General features: G+C 40.3%; 3 protein-coding genes and 1 pseudogene across 3 annotated transcripts; 3 read left to right on the top strand and 1 right to left on the bottom strand.

Moving 5' to 3' along the window:
• The first annotated feature begins 3,991 nt into the window (after positions 1–3,991).
• LOC110042313 (protein CFDP2-like) lies at positions 3,992–4,579 on the top strand. Its single transcript, XM_020747675.2, has one exon. The coding sequence runs from the start codon at positions 3,992–3,994 to the stop codon at positions 4,577–4,579; it is 588 nt and encodes a 195-aa protein (XP_020603334.1).
• Positions 4,580–4,820: 241 nt separating this feature from the next.
• On the top strand, positions 4,821–5,717 carry LOC149117882 (uncharacterized). Its single transcript, XM_089276431.1, has one exon. It carries the CDS (start codon positions 4,821–4,823, stop codon positions 5,715–5,717), a length of 897 nt encoding a protein of 298 aa, XP_089132557.1.
• A 9,911-nt stretch (positions 5,718–15,628) lies between these two features.
• LOC149117883 (uncharacterized) lies at positions 15,629–17,230 on the bottom strand (the record flags this gene model as incomplete). Its single annotated transcript, XM_089276440.1, has 2 exons — positions 15,629–15,993; positions 16,999–17,230. Coding segments are annotated over 2 exons (594 nt in total), but the record flags the coding sequence as incomplete, so codon positions are not given.
• A 3,237-nt stretch (positions 17,231–20,467) lies between these two features.
• Positions 20,468–22,325, top strand: LOC149117884 (uncharacterized; annotated as a pseudogene).
• The last annotated feature ends 3,432 nt before the right edge of the window (positions 22,326–25,757 follow it).

A 25,757-nucleotide genomic window follows, 5' to 3' on the forward strand; every position in this document is an offset into this window, starting at 1 on the left:
TAGCTCAGTTGGTAGAGCATCGCACCGGTATCGCGGAGGTCACGGGTTCGAATCCCGTTGAAGTCCTGGTTTTTTTTTTTTTTTTTTTTTTTTTTTTTTTTTTTTTTCAGGCTTCTTCTTTCCAATTGCTTAAATTGGAAAATTAACTGCGATGATCATTCTTCACTTTTATCTACTACCGCAGTTCATATATGAATTATTTCATATAAACTTCACATCATTTCACTCCTCACGGGAAGATATGAACTCAATTAATTGACCTCGCTCCCAATGTGTGGCTTCATAGCTCAGTTTGTAGAGCATCGCACCGGTATCGCGGAGGGTTCGGTTCGAATCCCGTTGAAGCCCTGTTTTTTTTTGTTTTTTTTTTTTTCAGGCTTCTTCTTTCCAATTGCTTAAATTGGAAAATTAACTGCGATGATCATTCTTCACTTTCATCTACCACCGCAGTTCATATATGAATTATTTCATATAAACTTCACATCATTTCACTCCTCACGGGAAGATATGAACTCAATTAATTGACCTCGCTCCCAATGTGTGGCTTCATAGCTCAGTTTGTAGAGCATCGCACCGGTATCGCGGAGGTCACGGGTTCGAATCCCGTTGAAGCCCTGGTTTTTTTTTTTTTTTTTTTTTTCAGGCTTCTTCTTTCCAATTGCTTAAATTGGAAAATTAACTGCGATGATCATTCTTCACTTTTATCTACTACCGCAGTTCATATATGAATTATTTCATATAAACTTCACATCATTTCACTCCTCACGGGAAGATATGAACTCAATTAATTGACCTCGCTCCCAATGTGTGGCTTCATAGCTCAGTTTGTAGAGCATCGCACCGGTATCGCGGAGGGTTGGGTTCGAATCCCGTTGAAGCCCTGTTTTTTTTTGTTTTTTTTTTTTTCAGGCTTCTTCTTTCCAATTGCTTAAATTGGAAAATTAACTGCGATGATCAGTCTTCACTTTCATCTACCACCGCAGTTCATATATGAATTATTTCATATAAACTTCACATCATTTCACTCCTCACGGGAAGATATGAACTCAATTAATTGACCTCGCTCCCAATGTGTGGCTTCATAGCTCAGTTTGTAGAGCATCGCACCGGTATCGCGGAGGGATGGGTTCGAATCCCGTTGAAGCCCTGTTTTTTTTTTTTGTTTTTTTTTTTTTCAGGCTTCTTCTTTCCAATTGCTTAAATTGGAAAATTAACTGCGATGATCAGTCTTCACTTTCATCTACCACCGCAGTTCATATATGAATTATTTCATATAAACTTCACATCATTTCACTCCTCACGGGAAGATATGAACTCAATTAATTGACCTCGCTCCCAATGTGTGGCTTCATAGCTCAGTTTGTAGAGCATCGCACCGGTATCGCGGAGGTCACGGGTTCGAATCCCGTTGAAGCCCTGGTTTTTTTTTTTTTTTTTTTGTTCAGGCTTCTTCTTTCCAATTGCTTAAATTGGAAGATTAACTGCGATGATCATTCTTCACTTTCATCTACCACCGCAGTTCATATATGAATTATTTCATATAAACTTCACATCATTTCACTCCTCACGGGAAGATATGAACTCAATTAATTGACCTCGCTCCCAATGTGTGGCTTCATAGCTCAGTTTGTAGAGCATCGCACCGGTATCGCGGAGGGTTGGGTTCGAATCCCGTTGAAGCCCTGTTTTTTTTTGTTTGTTTTTTTTTTCAGGCTTCTTCTTTCCAATTGCTTAAATTGGAAAATTAACTGCGATGATCAGTCTTCACTTTCATCTACCACCGCAGTTCATATATGAATTATTTCATATAAACTTCACATCATTTCACTCCTCACGGGAAGATATGAACTCAATTAATTGACCTCGCTCCCAATGTGTGGCTTCATAGCTCAGTTTGTAGAGCATCGCACCGGTATCGCGGAGGGATGGGTTCGAATCCCGTTGAAGCCCTGTTTTTTTTTTTTGTTTTTTTTTTTTTCAGGCTTCTTCTTTCCAATTGCTTAAATTGGAAAATTAACTGCGATGATCAGTCTTCACTTTCATCTACCACCGCAGTTCATATATGAATTATTTCATATAAACTTCACATCATTTCACTCCTCACGGGAAGATATGAACTCAATTAATTGACCTCGCTCCCAATGTGTGGCTTCATAGCTCAGTTTGTAGAGCATCGCACCGGTATCGCGGAGGGATGGGTTCGAATCCCGTTGAAGCCCTGTTTTTTTTGTTTTTTTTTTTTCAGGCTTCTTCTTTCCAATTGCTTAAATTGGAAAATTAACTGCGATGATCAGTCTTCACTTTCATCTACCACCGCAGTTCATATATGAATTATTTCATATAAACTTCACATCATTTCACTCCTCACGGGAAGATATGAACTCAATTAATTGACCTCGCTCCCAATGTGTGGCTTCATAGCTCAGTTTGTAGAGCATCGCACCGGTATCGCGGAGGGTTGGGTTCGAATCCCGTTGAAGCCCTGGTTTTTTTTGTTTTTTTTTTTTTCAGGCTTCTTCTTTCCAATTGCTTAAATTGGAAGATTAACTGCGATGATCATTCTTCACTTTCATCTACTACCGCAGTTCATATATGAATTATTTCATATAAACTTCACATCATTTCACTCCTCATGGGAAGATATGAACTCAATTGATTGACCTCGCTCCCACTGCGTGGCTTCATAGCTCAGTTTGTAGAGCATCGCACCGGTATCGCGGAGGTCACGGGTTCGAATCCCGTTGAAGCCCTGATTTTTTCAGGCTTCTTCTTTCCAATTGCTTAAATTGGAAAATTAACTGCGATGATCATTCTTCACTTTTAAATTACCTTTGTTTAACATTTTTGTCGGTCGTTCCTGACTCATTTTTGTAAAGATAACAAATAACGGCTTGACCAGCTAAAAAGCTGCACATGAGTGTCACTATGTAATGCAATGTAACTAACACCATCTTCGCGTTTATGAGAAAGGCCCAACTTTATAATAATAATAAAATCGGTGGTGGAAGGTTTGTCAACATCTTTTCCTGACGTTGAATGCGAACAAACAGTGCACACAAAGCTCTAGAAAATTGACCCTGGCGATCTACAGGAAAGTGTTTCGATGAAAGTTGACAAACAAAAGAGGACTGTGAAGGAACATATTCGCGAGCCGACCTCGGTGCGCCTTTCAAAGCTAGTAGGATGGTGCAGTTGTAAGAAATATCCCTCACTTTGCAGCTTTTCCATGCCTAATTTACCAACATACCCACAGAAAATGTCAAAGAAAAAGAAATGGGTGATGAACAAGTATGCAGGTATGTAGCTGATTATATCATCAATTCTTAGCTCATTCCCAAACGGTTTTAACTATATACCACTAAATTGAGTTACTCCAGGTATAACTCTACTTGAAAAGCACTTGTTAACTAATACGCCTTGAGCTACGGCAGGCTTCATATTCTCGGGTGGTCTCTCAGTCTCCTTGAGTTTTCAAATACTCACTCAAGAAAGAGCCCTTGATTCATCCCATGGTTTTACGGTTTACACACGCGGCTATTTCGCGAGCTGCGTATAAGAAGCAAGCACAGCAAACGTCCGCGATTATCGCAATCACAGTAGTGTACCAACGAGCTTCCATGTAGGGTAAATGAGGGGAAAAAAACAGCTAACGAAATGCGCAAAAACAAACAACCAAAAAAAAATGAAAAAAACACGTGCCAGACCATTGTTTTTCTTTTCACTCTATACCACCCTAATCCCCCCTCCAACAAGGGAGCATTTTCGCAGCGGCAACAAGAAAGGAAGAGAAGATTTTCGTAGCGTAGTCACTTTATATGAGCTAAGCGTTATTAAACGACTTAAAGAGTTACTTTAATTTTTTTTGATTCCAAGATCAGAGATAATTGATATTTCTCCGCCGCTTTCTTTTCATTCTTAAAATTCTACTGCTTGAAGTTCTACAAGATAAATATAATTATGGAATGTTTAATACGGCCAAGTTGCACGATAGATGGAACGATACAGACTTCACCCGATGGGGCTAAGCGAGATAAGACGGACAGGAGTTGGACGTATTAAGATGAGAAATGGCTATACAATGATATATGCTGGAGAAGAAAGTGAGCACCAGAGAGGGGTGGCAATCATGATGAGCCAGGACACACAAAAAAGTCTTATTGAATGGAGAGCAGTAAGCAGCCGCATAATAACTGCACGATTCTACTCACGCTTTAAAAATACAACAGTCATCCAAGTGTATGCTCCGACAAATGAATCTACAGATGATGAGAAGGATGGTTTCTACGATCAACTCCAGGCAACTTTTGATACATGCAACAGACATGACGTAGTCATTATTATGGGAGACTTGAACGCAAAAGTTGGTGATGACAACAAAGATATGGAAGGGATAATGGAGAAACATGGATTGGGTAACATAAATGATAATGGCGAACGATTATGTGATTTCTGCTCAATGAATGGCCTTGTGATCACAGGAACATGCTTCCCACACCGAACAACTCATGAAGCAACTTGGGTGTCACCTGACGGAAGAACGCAAAACCAAATTGATCACATGATGATCCGTAAAGAATGAAGGAGATCTGTGGAAGACACCAGAGTGTACCGTGGTGCAGATGCAGCCAGTGATCACTACCTACTAGTTATGAAAATAAAGCTGAAACTACACAGAAACCCAGATAGAGCAAAGACCAATGCAAGATTTGACACACAAAAGCTCGCAAACGAAATGTTCAAAGCAAAGTTCAGCGTCGAACTGCACAACAGATTTGCAGTACGAGAGGTCGAAGAAAATATCAACGAGGACTGCAGACAAAATGGAAAAAGTTTACAAAGAAACTGCAGAAAAAGTCCTAGGTCGAGTGAAGAAGAAAAACAAGCAATGGTTGAGGGAGGAAACCTGGAAAGCAATAGACCAACGGCAGATGATCCATGACAAAGTACACAGCACAAAATCAGAGAGGAGAAAAAGCAAGCTACGACTAGAGTACAAGATGAAAGACAGAGAGGTTAAACGCAGAGCAAGAGAAGACAAAAGGTTTTGGCTAGAACAGATGGGAAATGAAGCAGAAAAGTACTCAGAGAATGGAAGAACCAGAGAACTGTACCAAACAACCAAAAAAATCACCAACAAGCGGCGGCGTCAAGTTGCAACAGTTAAGAACAAGAGGGGTGAGATAATAAAAGACAAGAATGCCAGACTTGAAAGATGGGCTGAACACTTTGAGGAGGTACTAGTCAGGGAGGCCCCGGCGAACCCAATTGAAGAAAATGAAGTAGAGACAGACGAAATTAGTGAGATGGATACAACAGAGATAAAGGAAGCAGAAGTGAGGCAGGCACTCAGGAAGACAAAGAGTGGAAGAACACCTGGAATCGACGGTATCCCAGCAGAGCTGTACAAAGCAGATAGTGATGTGGCAGTAAAGGAGTTGACAAGACTGTTTAATAGAATATGGCATGAGGAGAAGGTACCTGACCAATGGAAGAAAGGCTTGATAGTGAAAATACCAAAACGAGGAGATTTGAAAGACTGCAAGAATTGGCGTGGTGTGACATTGTTACCTGTGGCAAGCAAAGTAATGGGGAGAGTCATCATCGAGAGAATACAAAACGGAGTAGACCATGAACAAGAACAAGCTGGATTTCGAAAGAACAAGAGCACAGCAGATCAAATATTCATCCTCCGTAACATCATAGAACAGGTCAATTAGTGGCAGGCAACATTCTATGCACACTTTGTCGACTTCGAAAAAGCTTTCGACTCTGTACACCGCGAAGGACTGTGGAGAATCATGAAGGCCTATTGCATCCCTGACAAGCTGACAAGAATGGCGAAGATCATGTATGACGATTTTGAGTGTTCTGTACTGGACGAGGGAGAGCAAACAAGATGGTTTAAGATCACCACTGGCGTTAAACAAGGATGTGTCATGTCAGGCTTCCTGTTCCTGCTTACTGTTGACTGGACAATGCGAAGAACAACAGAAAGGCATAGAAATGGCATCAGATGGAACTTCACAAGTACACTCGAAGACCTCGCCTTTGCAGACGATATGTAGTCCTAGTTTCATCAAAATACGAGCACACACAGAACAAGACCAACCGACTGGTAGATAATGCAGGAAGAGTGGGACTGAAACTGAATGCTCAAAAATGCAAAGTGATGAGAATGAATACACGAAGAGAAGACAAAGTAATGACTGGAAGTGAGGAAGTCGAAGACGTCGAAGAGTTTGTATATCTGGGTGTGACTGTGACAAAAGAGGATGGTGGCACGGAAGACATCAATAAACGTCTAAGTAAGGCACAAAGAGCATTTTTCAACTTCAGGAAAATCTGGAACACACGGAACATTGGTCGGAATACAAAAATCAAAATGTTTAAGACCTTGGTACGACCAGTTCTATTGTATGGGTGTGAAGCATGGAAACTAACAGCTGCTGAGGAGAAGAAACTGGACAGATTTCAGTTCACGTGCCTGAAACGGATTCTAAGAATTTGGTGGCCACAACGCATCCGAAACGACACAATTTCCTAAGTAACAGGCGTAAGGAAGATCAGTGATGAAATCCGAAGGAGAAGATGGAATTGGATTGGCCATGTGCTCAGAAAGGAGAGGAATGATGACTGCATGGTGGCGATGGAGTGGCAACCTGAAGGGAAGAGAAAAGTGGGACGACCTAAAACCACATGGAGAAGGACGGTGGAAAAAGAATCCAGGCAAAAGAGATAGTCCAGCTGGGCGGAGGTCAGGGGCGCAGCGCAAGACAGGGCTAGTTGGCGAGAGACAGTTACAGCCTTATGCGCCTCATGGCGTGAAGAGAAATAACTAACTAATATTTAATACGAGTAAATGTAGCGTAAAATATAGAAAAAAAGATATTGAAATAAATACAACATTTTACGGCCCAAATAAACTATCAACCTTTTCAAAAGCAAAGAAATGGTGAGGAATTTGAAATTGATTGAGTTAAACCAAGAGATTATCAAGGTAAGAGAGTGAATCCACAGATAGGTCCCCTAAGTAAGATAATCCCTCTTAAGGTTTTTTTAGACATGGTACCCAGTTCTTTCGAGGATGCTGCTCGCGCGATGCATGGACAGCCGAAGCGACTTTCTCGAAACTACCTGAGACGAAATGTCGGGAACGTCATTTTATATGTTTTGATTTCGTTTCATAGCAGAGATGTTTTCTGCGCTGTCAGCTGCAGCCGTCTTTTTGTTCGGCCGGACTTTCGTTTGTTTTGTGCTTGTTTAGCTGTTCAGTATTTGGCTGTTTATTTGGTTTTAGGGAGTTTCATTATGCAAACTTTAACGGCAACGGCAACTAATATAATGGCTGTGTAAGCGCGCGTTATAATTGTTTGTAAACTTCTTTGCCGTTGTTTACAAAATGTCACAAAACAACAACGTGAAATAGCCACATTCTGCATATTCGAGAGAACGTGAAATATACGACGGCCATTTTTTGAAATTTCCTTTTCGAATTTTGACGCTGTCTTACATATTCTGTTTGGGATATTTCTGACAGCGTAGACAAACTGAATGAATCTAAATTCTCGCGAGATTCGTAGGTTGAATATTAAGTTGTTTTTTAATCGATGTTGCCTTTGGCGTTGTTGCTGTTGCTGCTTAAACCGCTTTTGCAACTTGGGCAGCGAGCGTCTTCCCGCACTTTGGACCATCTGTTTGTTCCGTTGCCAAGTTTGTGTTTGGGCGTTTGTTTGCTTTGCACTCGTTTGTCTACTCATTTCTCTGCCGTTCATTCAGTTGTTATTGTTTGTGCAGGGGACATCCGTCTCTTATTTAAACTCCTATTAAAGTTTCCAAATGTATAAAAACATACCGAGAGCCGAAGCTCCTTTGCTTGTAATCAAAATATCAAGGAAGACATCCCCACAGCGTTGGATGCTTTCCTTTGTTTTCAAACGAAACGAAACGAAACATGAACAGATCTTCCACGAAAACATCCACGCAACGCGAGAGTAATGTCCGCGGAAGAACTGGGTGCAATGTCTAAAAATAACTCAAGAGGGATTAACTTAGCTAGAGGACCTATATGGGGATTCACTCTCTTACCTTGATAATCTCTTGGTTAAACCAAATACACAAAGAAATCTAACGAACCTAAGATTAACGGCACCGAGCTTTAAAAATGGGCCAGTTCATTTTACTCGGCTAGAGAGTCTCTTAAAAAGTAACTTGACACAGCACAACCAACACTGCGACAATACCCAGACACTGGAAACAGTGGCAAGTTTCTAATAATCGGTAATTTGTTCAATCAGGAGCCATAATCGGGGACGGAGACCGTAAGTCTTGGGATCCACGCGCACCTATGATATGGGACAATTTTTCTATTTTTAGAACAAATTGCGCCATCCTGACGTCATATATCCTGGCGGATCCACGCACATGTCGGGGGCTCTCGCGTGGACGTTGTCACGTTGCGTGATCAAATGGCGAGATTCTCCTGCAGATTTTTCACAGCGATGGCAGGGAATAACGCAGGGAATAAGAACCAGGGCTCTTATATGTGGTTTTACGCTCTGAGCTAACGGAAAAGGTGAGATTTTCAAGGTCGAAAGCATGACTTCAATTTCGCGCTGTGATTGAATAATATCTGCTCGCGCTAGTTGTACGAGTAAGATTTTGCGTTTGTTCTGTAAAGAAAAGTTACGCAAGAAAACTCTTTACTCTGGTATCGAGTTAATTTGTGAGTTTCCCAAACAATGCTTAATCATAACCAAACCCTGTTTTTGATAGTTTCTTATTGTTTTGTTTGTTTGGCGAGTTTGCAAAAGTTTTTGAAAGGAAAGTCTGACGCGTACTTAAGTAGCTCATTTGCATAGTGCAGTTCGTGCACTTCCAAATCCGAGTCGGTGTTTTCAATTGTCAACAAATCTTGATAAAGATTTCTTTCGCTGTCTTTTGTGCTGAGATGCTGCAACAGTTTTCACCAACGCCAAAAGGCTACTAACATCATGTGTATTTCTTTAACATAGTGAAATTTTACACTGCGAAAATAAAATAGACAAGGAGTTTTGATAACTCAACCAACGAAATCGAAATCGATATTCGAGTTGATTAAAGAAAGCGTCATCGTAACTTTGCTGGTTATTTCTGCTGTATTCACAATATTTTGGGCTAAACTTTTCATATGTTCTCAAACATTTATCAACCTTAAACATACTTAAAAACTAGAGATATTATATGAGTTCGATTTACGCTTTCACACGAAAGTGCGGAACTCAAATTTGTCATGTTTTACTGACTGTACATGCATTGGCGGGCGCTCTTATTCATCGATGACAGACAATTTATTGCCCGTAAACGTTGGGCCTTGATAAAACATCAAGCGTTGCTTACAATTCAGAGGTGAAGCTCAAACTTGACATTATTTTTTTTTTACTTTTCGGTCGCGATAGACTCTGGCGAAATCCTCGCAAGCGTGTGGCAAGAGGAGGGAAACTTTGAAGTCCCGAAACGGTGGTATATCCAAATATATCCAACTGGCTTTTTTGCTGTGTTATGGAAAAGCTGTTAATCTTCAACATATGTGAAACTTAGCGTGGAGTAATGTGGAGCTCTTGTAAAAGAAGTAGCGGAACACAACTTGGTCAGTGATACAAAGCGGGACGTGACTAAATTCGACACTGTCTTACTTCACTCAAACTGGAACAGCTTACGACGAAAATACTGAAGCAAAAATCCAACAGACATGAACGTATTGATTTGTGGGCCAAAAGCATCAAACATTTCGGGAATTTCGGACGCCATTTCCCCGCGCTACATCTGCAAAAATCCTCGCAGCATGTACGCGCGTGTGCCGCACGGGATGGCGCAATTTGTTCTAAAAATAGCAAAATTGACCCATATCATAGGGACAACCCCAATACTAGAAATAGCTTGCGCTTACGGTCTCCGTCCCCGATTATGACTCCCGGTTCAATAAGATGACAGCATTTTTCTCTGTACAAAATAATTTTTGTCGGATTTGGTTTAGAAATCTAGATACCTCTTTTCAATGAAAAAAAAAAAAAAAAAGCGATATCAAATAAATTTATTTCGATTTATCCCAGTGTAGATAAATAATGTTCGTAATTATCAAATTATATAATTTATCGTTTAAATTAATTATTGAAAATAATATATAGATTTAGGCCAGCCTTAAAGCGTAGCTCCTGGGCCGGGTTATTCAGATTCCGATTAAGTTAACCTAGGAAAGGGTAAAATTTGAATTTGAATTTTGTAACTTTGCGGTGACGTTTTCTGTATATTGTTTGGCCTTTTGTTTTGAGTTTTAATAATCACCATATATACAAAACAAAGCAGCAAAAAACATTTGTATAGAAGAAAAAGTTATAATTCAGTTAACTTTTAATTCTGGGTTAGCGTTAACCGGCTTCCGAACAATCCTGCCCTATTTTCAACAAGTTAACCTGACATGAGCCCGTGATCCAATCAACAACCAGCACTTGGTCAGCGGTCAAATAAACACATGACCTCGATGAGCTGTAAACTTGAGCCCGCGATATGGTCACGTGATACTGGTCAGCGGATACCTTGTTTTGACAGTTGGAAGTTTAAGCATTTAAACTGTGTTAATGAGTTCTGTGGTCTACATCATAGCTGTCATCTAAGGTTGTCACCAGTTCTGTTATCTTCCCCCTATTAGCCATTGTGCAATAGCCTTGGTCAATGTCCAATACAACTCAATGGTTTTATTAATGGGAAATCATACGACAAAGCTCCCAGTGATTTTCCACCATGCTCTCATGTGATTTCAGCGTGCTATACCCCTCCCAACTCCTTCAATCCCCAGCTAGTAAAATCCCATTGTTTTCTGACCCTGTCCCAGTTGTGAGCTAGTATTCAAGCTAGGCCGTTCTCCACTTTCCCCACCCTCCCTCCCTGTATTGGTAGCTTTGTCCTTTCCCATCTTTTTCCTCCATGTGGCTGTAATTACCTTTCGTGAGAAGGTGGCTTTCGCCTGCTGAACCTTCTCGGTTTATTCACTGTCATGTTCTATTTATTATATTGTGGGTAAACCATAGCTGCTTAGTCAATAAAAGTTTTTTTGGTGGCAGGGAAGTGCAACCTAGGCTGCACTTTGCCCCACAGTAAGTGCTATGGCCACCCTTGGAAATATACCGGATCTCTCCAGGATGGTGTCATCGTACCATCTATTGTCCTACCAGAGGGGCACCCCTCTTCTGGTCCATCCTGTGTTACACCCAAGGAAATAGGTCCGGATCTCTCCAGGATGGTGCCATCGCCCCATCTGACCTATTGTCCTCCCAGAAGGGCACCCCTCATCTGGTTCCCCAGTAATAGGCTCTGTCTTCCCTGCCACCCATGTTTTGCCACCATAATCACTGTTTTGTTTCTGTTTCGCTAGTACTGTTAGATCTGCCCCTTCCCCTGTATGATAGGTAGGTAAAGTCTGCATACGAGCCAAGTGGCCCATCAGGCCGGAGCTTATCCCGGTTTCTGTAGCATGAAGCGACTAGGAGTATTTCTACTCCCCCCTGGATGGGATGCTAGTCCATCGCAGGGTTACCCCCAGCATTAAGTTCGCCGGTACCCATTTATACACCTCGGTGGAGAGAGGCACTGTGAGAGTAAAGTGTCTTGCCCAAGAACACAACATAATGTCCCCCGCCAGGGCTCGAACCCGGACCGCTCGATCCGGAGACGAGTGCACTAACCATGAGGCCACCGCGCCTCCCTTAAATAGGGTGAGGGCTTAAGACCCTACACGGGACGCCCCTTTAGGAAATTTACGGGAGTACTCCAGTAAACTCCACGCGAAAAAAAAAACAAACAAACAAACAAAAAAACACGCACACCCACATACACACACAAAAAGGACTCGGCCAATATCCAGCCATCTTGACCTCACACTTGGTCAATAACCCATATATAATTTGTTGATGGAGTAAAGCGTATTCACCAAATTCTTAATTGTTTATATTCACACTGGTTTGCTTGCGGTTAGCTTTTATTTGATGGTTGGGGCAACTATACCATTAAAATTTAAGAAAATCTCGCTTTATAATAAATTTTGCGGAGATTTGGCTGATCAACGTTGTAATGTAGTGGTTCAAGTGGAATGTTAGGAAACAGAGGTTCTGGGTTTGATACTGGGTGTTTACTTACAAAGTTTCTTTTTTTCGTTAATTTAGTAGGGAAAAATTCATTGATAGTTAAAAAAAGAATAGCTTCGCGAAAATGGCAGCAACCGTTTACGAAAGGGACAAGTGCGTCGGCGTCGCCGCGGGGAAGGAAATCCGGATTTGACTTTTGAAATCTGAATCTCAATTTCCTAAAAAAAAAAAAAAGAAGTCAAACGTTTAAAAACAGGCTTTCACTTTCCGAAATCCTTCTTTTCGGGTTAATGAAATTAATGGTAAAAGCAGTTGAAAGTTTCCCTAGGTCATGTAGTAACGAGTGTGATAGCCGTCTTTATAGGGTAAGTAATGATTGAAATTACCGCAGGACTTTTTCTCTGCTTTTTTTAGCCTCGTCTAAACAATAGGGGATTGGGAAAACTCGAGACAGTTATGCAAACCCAAGACGCAGTCGTAGGTTAGCGAAACTTTTGAGAATTCCCCCAATCCCCGAACAGTCAAGCTGAGGCTATGTAAACGGGAAAAAAGTCCTCTATTGGTGTCATAAAATATTTTGTGAAAATACGCGCGAATGAAAAACGCCTCAGCCATGTTTATATACTCTTATCTAAATAGACCTGTGGAAGAATGGGATCGCGCGTAGTATATCTGGATTATTTTATTATTGGAAATGATAGGCACGATGACCTCATGTGCCTCAAGTTGTTCTAAATCCTCTACCACCTTTACGCAGTCAGTAATTCAAGACCCTGCTTTTTTCGTTGAATTCCTGGTTGTGTATAGAGCGTTCTCACTCACGTGACCAGCAGCTATGCAAATTTATTGGAACGAAAGAAAATGCTTGCATGAGAAAAGAGTTTAACTCCCTCGGGATTCGTTTGGTACAGCAACATGTTCACCGTTTTACTGTCTTCGAACACCAATATGGATGCCGTGACGTCATGTGACAACGTTCCATAGGATTTGCGATTATAAGGTGATTCCGCAGAAATAAAGATCTTCATTCAACTCGAAATTGTCAAACCGAACCAAGAATAGTAGTTCAGTCAAGAAAATAAAATACTATTCCTTTCGACACAGGAGAATTTTTGGCTGAATGGATCGCACCCTAGGTTTAGTGCCTGCTGTATTGTTCTTAGGTCGATCTTAAACTTTCCAAAGTTTGCTTGTCCTCTTTTTCTTTATTTTCTCGCCAAGATTTTGGGTCTTTCATCGTGTCGGTATTTTTTTTTGCAGAAACAAATGGATGCTTTTGTTTTTTGCTTGTAACTTTTTCACTTCTCAACGCAAAATAATAAGTAGGAATACAATTAAAAATGGAGACTACAAAATATTGCCCAGGCATTTAGTTTATTGGATGCATTTTCATGTTACCATTACTGCCTGAGCAGCCACTACAAATATCAATTAATTACTGTTGCCCCAGGAATTATTCTTTTCTGGATTTCACGGCCTCTCCCCCGGCTGTTACTATAAGGAGACAACAATAAGGTATCTTTTATATGATCTCTCAGCTGTTTTGGATACTGTAATCATACATTCTTTCACTCAATAGCATTATAAAGAACTATCAAGGAGTATCGATCATAGCGTCCTTTTTGAAATTGGAAGTTGCATACCTCTCTTAAGCTGTGTAATTGAATCATACATTTATCTTTAGAGCAGATTTCACATGTATAGAAAAGTAACGCCTTGGAACCGACTGGCTCATAGATGCCGGAGTTTATCCCGGTTTCTGTAGCATGAAGCGGCTCGGAGCATTTCTACCGGCTCCCCCCTGGACGGGATACTAGTCAATCGCAGGTCAATCCCACGCAATTTGTTAGGTTTCCCCAACAATTCGCTGGCACCCATTTATACTCCTGGGTAGCCTCTTCCAGTCGTTCATTTAGTTGGGGCGCAGCGCCAAAAACAGCGCTGTTTTTCGCGCTGCGCCCCAACTAACTGAACTACTGGAAGAGGCTAACTCTTGAGTGGAGAGAGGCACGGTGAGAATAAAGTGTCTTGCCTCAAGAACACAACACAGTGCCCTGGCCGAGACTCGAACACGGGCCATTCGATCCGGAGTCCATCAAAATAGGCCACCGCACCTTCCACATACAATTAAATAGAAGGTAGCCTGAAATGACTTCGGTGTTGCTTTATTTCGTTCTGTGGCTGGCTTAAAAACAAACACGCGACGTACTGGACCATTGGATGCAAAAACCAAAACAAATTGCGACGTGGTCCCACGCAATTTCTCGCGCTTGGATGCCGGTCACGCTTTTTCCCGCGCTTAGCAATGGTTTGCTATAGGTTAGCTTCTTTGCGTTTTCGATTGATTATTGTAACTGCTTTTGTTTTTGTTTTATGAGAGTCATACAGGAGGCAGAGTGGCCAAGTAGTTAGGGAGTTGGACTTGAAATCTGTAAGTCTCGGGTTCAAGCCCTGTTCTGACCACCAGCTGGTGTTTGTTCTTGGTAGCGCCGAGTTCAATCCCTCGGCTACGCTTGTAAGTAGCCAACAGGTCTGCCTCCTACCAGTTGGGTTTCTTATCCCAGTTATGTTTATTAATAAAATTTGTTTGTTACATTGACCCAGAAAAAACTTCATTTGGAAGTGGTCAATGAGAACCGCGAGGTAAGAGACTAAAACTAAACGAGATCTTACGTCCATCGGAAGTTTGGAATTGTAATACATTTTTATTAAACGTAGTGTTACTAAATGACAATCCTACAAGGGTTGGAGAGATCTGTACCGTCTTTATGTTAAAGCCTTGCTAAACAATATTGTGTGGATAAAGCTAATAAAAGCTAAACATTAAAAAGTTTATAACGAAAAAATGGCAGGTACCGGTGTGGCAAAGAATGCAGTAGAACATTGAACAAATTTTCCACAGTTTGAGCAACTGAAAATCAAGAAGTCATAAAAATCAGGCCTTCAACGGAATTTGAACAAGTGACAGGTGGGAAGCTCTGAACATATGAGCTATGAAGCCATACACTGGGAGCAAGGTAAATTTTGAGTTCATATTTTCCCATATCATTGACCTTGTTCCCAATTTGTGCTTCATGGCGCAGTTGGTTAGAGCATCGCGCACTAAGGTCATCATCTAGAATCCCGATAAGCCCCTCTATAATTTCGAGTAGCTCAAACTGAAAAGTTCACTCAAGAAAAAACGTATTTAAAGAGGCACTTCGAAAATTAAAGAGCCCGAAGACCCATTTAAATTATTGGAAACCAACAGTTTGGTCCACTTTTGTTAAAAATTAATATGCAGGTGTATTGAAGCAATGTATCGATTTAAGTATTTATCTGACTAAGAGTCTCGTATGTAAATGGTATGTAACTGACCCTAACTAGTGAAGCATTAACCAGCGTAGCCAGATGCATAAAATAATTTATTCTCCTCGAGAGAGAAAAAAACAAACAAATTCTTTATAAAAGAACCTTCTTTGGCTAACTTTGAAAAATACAGAAAAAAAAATTCTTACCTGTTTCCACTGGGAGTTTCACTTTTTCGGCAGCGACCTGATCTGGTAAAATTGCTCCCAGTAGCCATTGGCTTCGGTAACTTTAACGTAATACGAATGTTTTGCCCAGGGTTTGGGATCATCGCGATCTCCTAATTCAAAGATTTGTCCAGTGGCGTACCGATCTTCCACTTTAATAGCAGCAAGAACGTATTGCCCCAAAAGGTACCGTTTTTGAGGAATCTCGTCCAGAACAACGTCGGGCCTCGGATCATTCTTATCGAACCAACGGTTATCCCCGTCATCATAGTGGACGTATACCTGTGAATCGGTTGCCTTGACAACAAAGCCTCGGTAGTAATAAGCACTGGCCGGCCAATAGGCAAACACACGGGCGCCAACTGTGTTGTAACAGAAAGTATGACAGTTAGATAATTCAATTACTTTTTACCTGGTTTGGATGCTAGGCCATTGTAATATTACAAATAAACATTTTGTTAGGGTGTTATAACAATATCCATTACCCTAAATAACAAAAATGTATACTGGAACCATAGGCTTGATTCTTTCTTGTATTTTTTAAAGCGAAAAAGCCGCTGAGTATTATTTTTTGGATACCTTTACATAATGATACGTCTTCAAAAGCGGAAAAGCAGCTAAATTTTTATTTTCCATTCAATTGCAAGGATACTAATCATTACCGACAAATTATGCGATCCTGGCATAAACTAAAGAGATTAACAGCGTATTAATTTGATTTGCAGTATACGCATTCAGAGCGTTTTCATATGACACCAATGCAGCCATATCGGTTATCACCTATGACAGGTGAAAGCATGAAAACGCTCTTTACCAGAAAGTGAGACGGTGGTTTTATTGCCTCGCATTTCTGGTTACGCAATACGATTACGGTGACTCTTCAGGAATGCATTGCGCATCCTTACAGAATCTTATGCGTAATTATCCCGCGCACATAAACAAAATGGCGACTTTTATATACGGCTTTTCTTGAAAGAAAAAAACATCATCGTTTTTCAAGCAAACGAGTGCGGGGACCTATCATTTTTTGTTAATTTGAATGTAGCGGTCACCTTCTTTTTGTACAGTAAATACAGAGCAATTTCTATTGGGGAATAAAAACAAAAATTGCCGAAAACGTGAATTTAGTTGGCTTTGTTGCCACAAAAAAAATTGCTTGCGGAATCATGTTGAAACCCTGTCAATCAATTATTTTATGGTACATAATAGGAAATGCCTTTTACGAACAACGATAACTTCAGGCTGAGTTTTTTAGGGATCGTCTTGGAATCTTACCTTGAAATCTATTGAGAACAGGAAGTACTCGAAGATCTTGCAGTTTGTACCAAGCCTTATCACCGTCATCAAACCGCACTTGAAGTACTTACTCTTCCAGCCTCCTTTCCACGTGGCCAACACGTACTGTCTGACATAAACCGTAGCCGGGGCTTCATCAGCTATAACCGCTGTCCCGTCTTCAACGAGGTGGGTAATCAAACTTTTGCCTGTGAACCGGATCTCAATCTCCGTAGAGGATGGAAACGATTTAACATGGCCAAGATAATACATGTTGTTTGTCCAACGTGCGAGTACTTGATCTCCAACTAGTAAGATATTTGAAATTGGCAGTAGTCAATAAATAATATTTCTCCTTAAAGTATTGACTAAAGACTGAACATTAATAACGACTTTGAGATCGAGATTCTCTCAGGGTTGTCAAAGAAGAAGACTCCTCCATGTGATCCGGGCAGATCGATGGAAACCGACGATATCCCCTTCTCATATCAGAATTAGAAATATAATGGCGCACCTTCGTTCTCCTTTTGAATAGCTTAACACTGTCTGTGCATCAAGGAAAACCCAAAAATAACGGTCCAGTTTTGTTCCCAAACACTATAGTACTACATTGAAACTATAAACTCTTGTTTACTGCCACAGATGACAAAAATGAAAATGGATTAAAATTTTGAAAAAATTGCAAATTATTTGAAATTTTCAAGCCATGCATTGAGAAAAGGAAACGTCTAAAAATATCATGGTTTTCTCTCCCCGCTAAAATTTCGTTTCAATTCATCTTGCTGATTCTCCAGGAGCTTTTTGTGTATGCTAGGATGCACAAGAGTGGTAAGTTTGGCAGAATTGAGCCCAAAACAGCAAAAATCCCAATGACAATGTCCCTTTAAATATACTGGAGTACGTAGGAGCCCATGATATAGGAGCATCCAACTACGCTATATTCCTGTCAGACGTTTTTACAAGATGATCAACCGTTTCTTTGGAACACTCACGATAGCACTCTTCTTATAGCTGTATTGTACTAGAAATGGTAGTTATTAAGAAAAATGACCCCTTGTTTTAGGTTTCCATTGATACAGGAGTCATAATCAGGGACGAAGAACGTAAGTCTTGGGATCTGCGCGCACCTATGATATAGGACAATTTTTCTATTTTTAGATCAAATTGAGCCATCCTGACGACATAAATCCGCGCGAATCCTCGCACATGTCCTGGGTCCCCGAGTGGAAGTTGTCACGTTGCGTGATCAAATGGTGAGAGTTGCGAGATTCTTTTGCGGATTTTTCATAGTGGTAGCAGAAAATAAGGCAGGGAATAAGATCCAGGGTGCTTTTATGTAGTTTTATGCTCTGAGCTAATGGAAAAGGTGAGTTTTTCAGGGTCGAAAACAAGACTTCAATTTTACGTTGTGAATGAATAATAAGATCTGCTCGCGCTAGTTAAGAGAGCGGTCCGGTCGATTTTGCTTGAGACACAGATTTAGCTCATTTCTTGTGTGTTGTAAGACATGCATGTACCTATTCTAAAACCACAATCCGTTTGATCGGATCTCTTTATTTTTCAGAGTTTTACGGAAATTCAATTTCAATCGAGCGAAGGCCTGTTGTGACACTTTTTAAGACTTAAAATTGAGACAACTTTGGAGGACAATTTACAAAAAACTACGGGACTCAGCAAAAAGCAAATACCACAGCCATGTATATTAACTCTATCTTATCCATCGAGGCGACTTTCGTGAACATTACGTTTCAATCAAGCAAACAGGAAGACTTGAGTGACACCTTATCGGTTCGTTTAAGTCACGCACGCGAAAACCGATCAAATTCAAAGTAAATTTTTGAAAAAGTAGGGCGTTCTTAACTGATCCAACTAACATAGCTAGGAGGTAGGTGCCATAAAAAAGGTAACTACAGAAAAAAACTTTGCGGCCCGACCTTTACTAAAACTTTATAACTCCGTGAACTTACCTCATTTTCGGCAATCATGATCTCCAAGTTTGGCCGCCATTTTGAGGGACTTGTCAACATGAAGCTTAGCAAATATAAATCTAGCAGGTAGATCTAAAACCGTCAGAAATACATACGACAGCATTCAAATGAACTTTACTTTCAATTCAAGCGTCAAAATTTGAAATTGTTCGTTAAACTTACCATTCCTACATCCCCATGCGACCATTTCTTCCAACAATTGAAACATTACAACTAGTGTTCGAATTCTCCTCGTCGATTCCACCGTAAGAAATAACCTGTGCCACCTAAGCTTCGACTCGAATGTGAAGTACGAATCAAGTAACATAACTGCTTCATCTTCGAGGAAATATCACGGTGGCATTTTGATTTTCTGATCGATAAGGACGGTAATCAGGAAGTGATCGCCATGGTTACCTCATAAACTCACCGCTGACCGCTGATCAGCCGCTGAGTGAAAACAGTACGGCGTGGGGTGGGGTGAGTGGCGGGCTCATCGTCATAAGATATTCGAATACATGCTAAAAAAGCTTTAGGACTCTCAGTCTAAACAGTGAAGGCATGCTTCGTCGTACAGACAACTTTTATTTTATTCTCATAACTTTTTCCATTAAATTAGAGCTGGTATCAATTAATAGAGTTATTTAAATATTTTTAACCTGGGTACCCATATGACTTTTTTGCTTGTCATCAGTGGTATAAAATAAGAGTCTTTTCCTCCAGAACCCTTTATTTACACCCCATTGCACGGAATGAACACTATACTTAAAACGTTTGTTCTAAATCATTTTTTGCTGTTGCCAAGAATGTATGCATAATCATTGCTTTATACAAAGCTGACTCTAAAATATGATTTTCCTTAGCAGTCAGACCAATGTCATTTGCCTATGGTGTTAATAAAACTAGTATTGTACAATTCTTAGCGTTCTCCACTTATAAGCCCGACATACAATTGTCAAGTGAACTATGTTACGTTAGTTTCAACTCATTCCTTGATTCGATCTGACCTTTTATCACTAAACCCTATTCTTTTCATTTGCAATTTTCCTGTACATTTTTTTCATACGACAACGACAAAGAGTTTTATGAGTAAATATACAAATACATGCAAAAGGCCGGCTAAGTAAGCTCCTCCCCTTGCTGCTAATTTTTTGGTTGCTTTCGCCCCATGCCTCTGCATGACACCTTTTCTTTTTCATTTTCAGTTACCCTCTACAATTTTTTATAAGTATGTAAAGATATAAAAAAACACAAAGGTTTTTACAAGTAAACTGTTTTTTGTGTACCAAACTAAATACATACATATACTTTGTTCTGGCAAATTTATAATTTATACATGAATTATTTCATATATACTTCACATCATTTCACTCCTCACGGGAAGATATGAACTCAATTAATTGACCTCGCTCCCAATATGTGGCTTCATAGGTCAGTTGGTAGAGCATCGCACCGGTATCGCGGAGGTCACGGGTTCGAATCCAGTTGAAGCCCTGATTTTTTCAGGCTTCTTCTTTCCAATTGCTTAAATTGGAAAATTTAATGCGATGGTCGTTCTTCACTTTCATCTACAACCGCAGTTCAAATATGAATTATTTCAGATATACTTCACATCGAACTGAAGACTGTTCTTCAATCCGTGGAGGGAAAAATCAATGAACTTTGCTCTTCGATGTACTCCAAAGAACAGCATGATAATCTTCTGTATGACTTTGGAAAGTCCGTCAATGCAACTTCATCAACGAATGGAAATGCTATATTCTCTGATGGGAAAACCAAGAGATCGCAAAGCAAAACTTCATACAAAACCTGACAGAAGATTCAGTGTTTATAGTGATGGATTGGGCAATGAAGTTCTTACAGCGGCGATTTCGTGAAAAGCAGTGTGATTGGTATGCTAAGAGGGGAATGAACTAGCACGTTAACTGTGCTATCACGAGTGATGGAGAGGGGAATTTTTTCGTTATGTTCTACAACCATCTATTCAACAGCTGTTCACAGGATTGGTTCTCTGTGCTGTCCATCTTAGAGAGTCTCCTAATCACCGTTCGCTACTCAAATCCAAAGGTAAAGAGGGCTTACCTCAAATCAGATGAAGCCGGCTGTTACCACAACAGCCAGCTTATTGTTGCCGCCCGTGATGTTGGAGAGCGTGTAGGTGTGTCACTTCAGAGATACGACTTTCCTGAGCCACAGTCTGGAAAAGACGTATGGTAAGAACGTATAGTAAGAACGTATGAAAGGTGCCATTAGGAGATACTGTAACGAGAGCCATGACGTTCTCACCACCAGTGATATGCACACGGCGCCCAAGGAAAGGCCAGTTCAAGGATTTACCGGAGCTGTATGCCGCGTAAATGAAGCCAAGAAAGATTTAGATATCAAGAAACTCCAGCAATTCAGTGCCATGCACGACTTTTCGTATCAACAAGACGGGCTCAGAGTGTGGAAGGCATTCCAAGTTGGCCCTGGCATACTCAGTCTGTGGGATGAAATTTACATTAAGCATCAAGGCGCCACCGATCTCACAACAGAACAGGAAAATTTTGGCTTCACTCCGAGAGTAACGCATGGAAGCGCGCATGGCAGTGGTGATGCGGAAAACAGCTGTGAATTGGAGCTAGTGTTGGAATGCCCAGAACCAGCATGTGCTAGGACATTCAAATCTGTCGAAGAAATGGAACTGCACAAATCTGTTGGACAACATACAGAGAGTGTGTACGACAAACTCAAACAAGGCTGGGTTGAAAAAATCTCATCCCTGACCCTTTCAGAAGACGACAGTACCAATGTTATCGAGAGACAGGGTAGCGAGCCTTTCCAATCGAATTTAAGCGAAGGATGGGCATTTAATAAGCCAAAAGGTGGCGCTGTTCGCTTCTCAGAGAAAGTAAGGCAGTATCTCACCTCCAAGTTTGAAATTGGTGAACAATCTGGAAGGAGAGAGGATCCGCGACAAGTCTCGCAAGATATGAGGAAAGCGAAGGGGGAAAACGGGGAGCACCTGTTTTCCCGGGAAGAGTGGCTAACCAAAGCCCAAATACAAGGATTTTCTCCCGTTTGTCCTCCTCAAGAAGGAGACGGGCAGGTCCATCTCCGAGCACTGCGGTGACGATAAATCTGATGAGGAATCAATTGACGAGAAAGAAGTGAGTCACATGACCACCGTCGAATCAGTAGTAACAGAAATTGGCTTAACGCATCCGATTGTCTGTGACTTTTATGACTTGTGTGACTACGTCAAGAAGAAAAAATTGAACTATTTTACTGTTTCCATGCTTAAGGAAATCTGTACTTTTTTCGAGCTCCCATTTAAATCTAGAAATTCCAAAGTTGTTCTAATGTCAAAAATAAAGGAAATGATTCATGAATGCCAGTGCTCAGTAAAAAGGACACACCATCAAGCAGTGACGCAATGGCCCTTGTTGCTGTCTGTAATGGAGAGATTGTAAGTTGGTTATGAAAATTACACTTTTTTTTGCTTTGCTTTGACTTTCTGGCGTGGTTTTGCCACAATTTGAACGGACACGCGTCATTCTTACGTAGTGTTTTAAAGGGAAACTAAACAGCATCATTTTATTTCCGAGTAGGTAGATATTCAGTCGCTCTTAGCCACCATTTTGCCAGAACAAAGTATATGTATGTATTTAGTTTGGTACACAAAAAACAGTTTACTTGAAAAAACCTTTGTGTTTTTTTATATCTTTACATACTTATAAAAAATTGTAGAGGGTAACTGAATATGAAAAAGAAAAGGTGTCCTGCATAGCAGTCTTTCAACTTTCCTTTTAGCCAACAGGCAGTCATGCAGAGGCATGGGGCGAAAGCAACCAAAAAATTAGCAGCAAGGGGAGGAGCTTACTTAGCCGGCCTTTTGCATGTATTTGTATATTTACTCATAAAACTCTTTGTCGTTGTCGTATGAAAAAAATGTACAGGAAAATTGCAAATGAAAAGAATAGGGTTTAGTGATAAAAGGTCAGATCGAATCAAGGAATGAGTTGAAACTAACGTAACATAGTTCACTTGACAATTGTATGTCGGGCTTATAAGTGGAGAACGCTAAGAATTGTACAATACTAGTTTTATTAACACCATAGGCAAATGACATTGGTCTGACTGCTAAGGAAAATCATATTTTAGAGTCAGCTTTGTATAAAGCAATGATTATGCATACATTCTTGGCAACAGCAAAAAATGATTTAGAACAAACGTTTTAAGTATAGTGTTCATTCCGTGCAATGGGGTGTAAATAAAGGGTTCTGGAGGAAAAGACTCTTATTTTATACCACTGATGACAAGCAAAAAAGTCATATGGGTACCCAGGTTAAAAATATTTAAATAACTCTATTAATTGATACCAGCTCTAATTTAATGGAAAAAGTTATGAGAATAAAATAAAAGTTGTCTGTACGACGAAGCATGCCTTCACTGTTTAGACTGAGAGTCCTAAAGCTTTTTTAGCATGTATTCGAATATCTTATGACGATGAGCCCGCCACTCACCCCACCCCACGCCGTACTGTTTTCACTCAGCGGCTGGTCAGCGGTCAGCGGTGAGTTTATGAGGTAACCATGGCGATCACTTCCTGATTACCGTCCTTATCGATCAGAAAATCAAAATGCCACCGTGATATTTCCTCGAAGATGAAGCAGTTATGTTACTTGATTCGTACTTCACATTCGAGTCGAAGCTTAGGTGGCACAGGTTATTTCTTACGGTGGAATCGACGAGGAGAATTCGAACACTAGTTGTAATGTTTCAATTGTTGGAAGAAATGGTCGCATGGGGATGTAGGAATGGTAAGTTTAACGAACAATTTCAAATTTTGACGCTTGAATTGAAAGTAAAGTTCATTTGAATGCTGTCGTATGTATTTCTGACGGTTTTAGATCTACCTGCTACGTTTTAGATCTACCTGCCCGTGGGTTGCACGCTGACATCAGTTTGTTTGTTTGTGCTTTTTCTCGGTAACTATTTTTATCGATGTTGACACTTTGTAAAAAATAATTCCTATTTTTTAACTCCTAAGATATGGAATAAACTAACAATTCTTCCGATTGTTCCTGTGAGCTACCTAATTTCGAGCTTAAGTTTTTTACCGGGCCCCCATCTGAGAGATTTCCGAATTTAAGCGAGCAGGAGTTGATTCAGCTGGTTGAACAAAGACACACGGCACTCGGACACGGACCACTGAAAGAGCAAAAAAAAAAACAACAACAACAACAACAACAACCTGGTCTGTATCAACCTTTCGATGGTAGTAATGCATTGCGTGAAGTTTAGAGGGAATTTTTTAGCGATTTGACGACGATAAAATTTGGCACAAGCTTTCATGATTATTGTAAACTTTTCTGGCATCGAAAGCCATTTAAATGCTTTCGGCGAACCAAACTTGAACATGATCATGAGAGCTTTAACAAATCTTTGTTTGTGAAATCTTACATACGAAATCCTTCTGTTCACAAAACGTTATAAAGGTAATAGTTTTTTTTTCTTTTTTTTTTTTTTCCTGAGCTTTAATAATGGAAGTTTTATCAAATATTGGCAGCCTCTGATGAATTATTTCAGTTGCTGGGTCTTAGTTTTGCCCTAAAGCTCGTCGCTCGATCGTGAATTGAACTGTTGAAGAAACAGCCGCTCGAGGGAAAGACTGCATCGTGCACAAAAAAAAAAGAAAAAAAAAATTACATTTCTGACATTTTCCTTTGGGCCTTAGTCTTCTCAGAGTTCGTTTGAGCTTATTTTACCAAATAACGAAAGTGACAGAGATCATTGTTCAAAGCCATTTATGTGTTCAGGTTCAGCCTTAGAGGCGCAACTCATCAAATTTTCAAAACGTAACCCACAAACCTGCTATTGAATAAAAGCATCTGAAACAGCTCAAAGCCAAGGGCGTTTGTTCACTTTCTTTTCCGCTCTCTCTTATAAGAAATGTCTGGTTCCATATTGTTCTTTTCTTTTGCAGAAGAGGCCGTGAAGGACAAAGAGAGATCAGCTACCAAAAGCTTCAACCACGTGCGGTTAGCTTTCAATTCCTCGGAAAAACTGATCCAAATTTAACCCTAACCAATTGTTGAGAAAGCTTTTACCGATTGCAGTTTTCGTTTGTTGTCAGCTGGATATAGAGTGTGTGCATTGTCACGCAATAAAAAATAAAATCAAAAACCATTTAGTGGATAAAGTCAAGAAATTGTGATATTATAGACGGTGAATAAAGAAGACAGTTCTCCAAGTTTAAGGTGTGTGCGTTGTCCCAAAGTTAAGATATTTGTCGAAATGTTCCGCGTAAAATTATAGAGCCTAGTATGGAGCCGCCATGTTGGAGGAACCCCTCAGTCCTCCAATATGGCGGCCGGAAAATAGTGTAAACATCTGGAACTTACTTTAGCTATCTAGATAACTGATTATCTGAACCGAACCAAAAAACACTTACAAAAGCACTGTTCCTAATACTTTAACTCCTAAAATGGCTAAAAATCACGACATAAGTGTATGTTTTTCGACAAACGTGATCTTAGCTTGATGTTACACACCGCCATAACTCCGAAATTCAAAATGCGCTGGTTTCCAAACGAAGGACGCTATTGAGCTGGAAAGCTGTAAACAGATATAACTGACTCTAGTACCTCTTATGCCTGACGAGGATAAAACCTTTAGAGGCTCTTTAGTTTTGGATTTGAGAACTTGATGACGTCACGTGCACACTCTATTTAGGCTAACAGGGCAGTTTGAAATTGTTTGTTTGCCCGAGAAACTATTAGCTCGCCGTGATCCTAGGAAAAATTTGATTTGTCGCTTTGTCAGATTTTTCAATGGACATTTTTCTCGCGGTTTATCGTGCTTTTGACTTCATGTAAGCTGGACGAGTTTCAATATGTACT

This window comes from Orbicella faveolata, unplaced genomic scaffold (genome assembly GCF_042242905.1).
Source record: "Orbicella faveolata isolate gen_17 unplaced genomic scaffold, um_ofav_v1 contig_1, whole genome shotgun sequence".
Lineage (NCBI taxonomy): Eukaryota > Metazoa > Cnidaria > Anthozoa > Scleractinia > Merulinidae > Orbicella > Orbicella faveolata.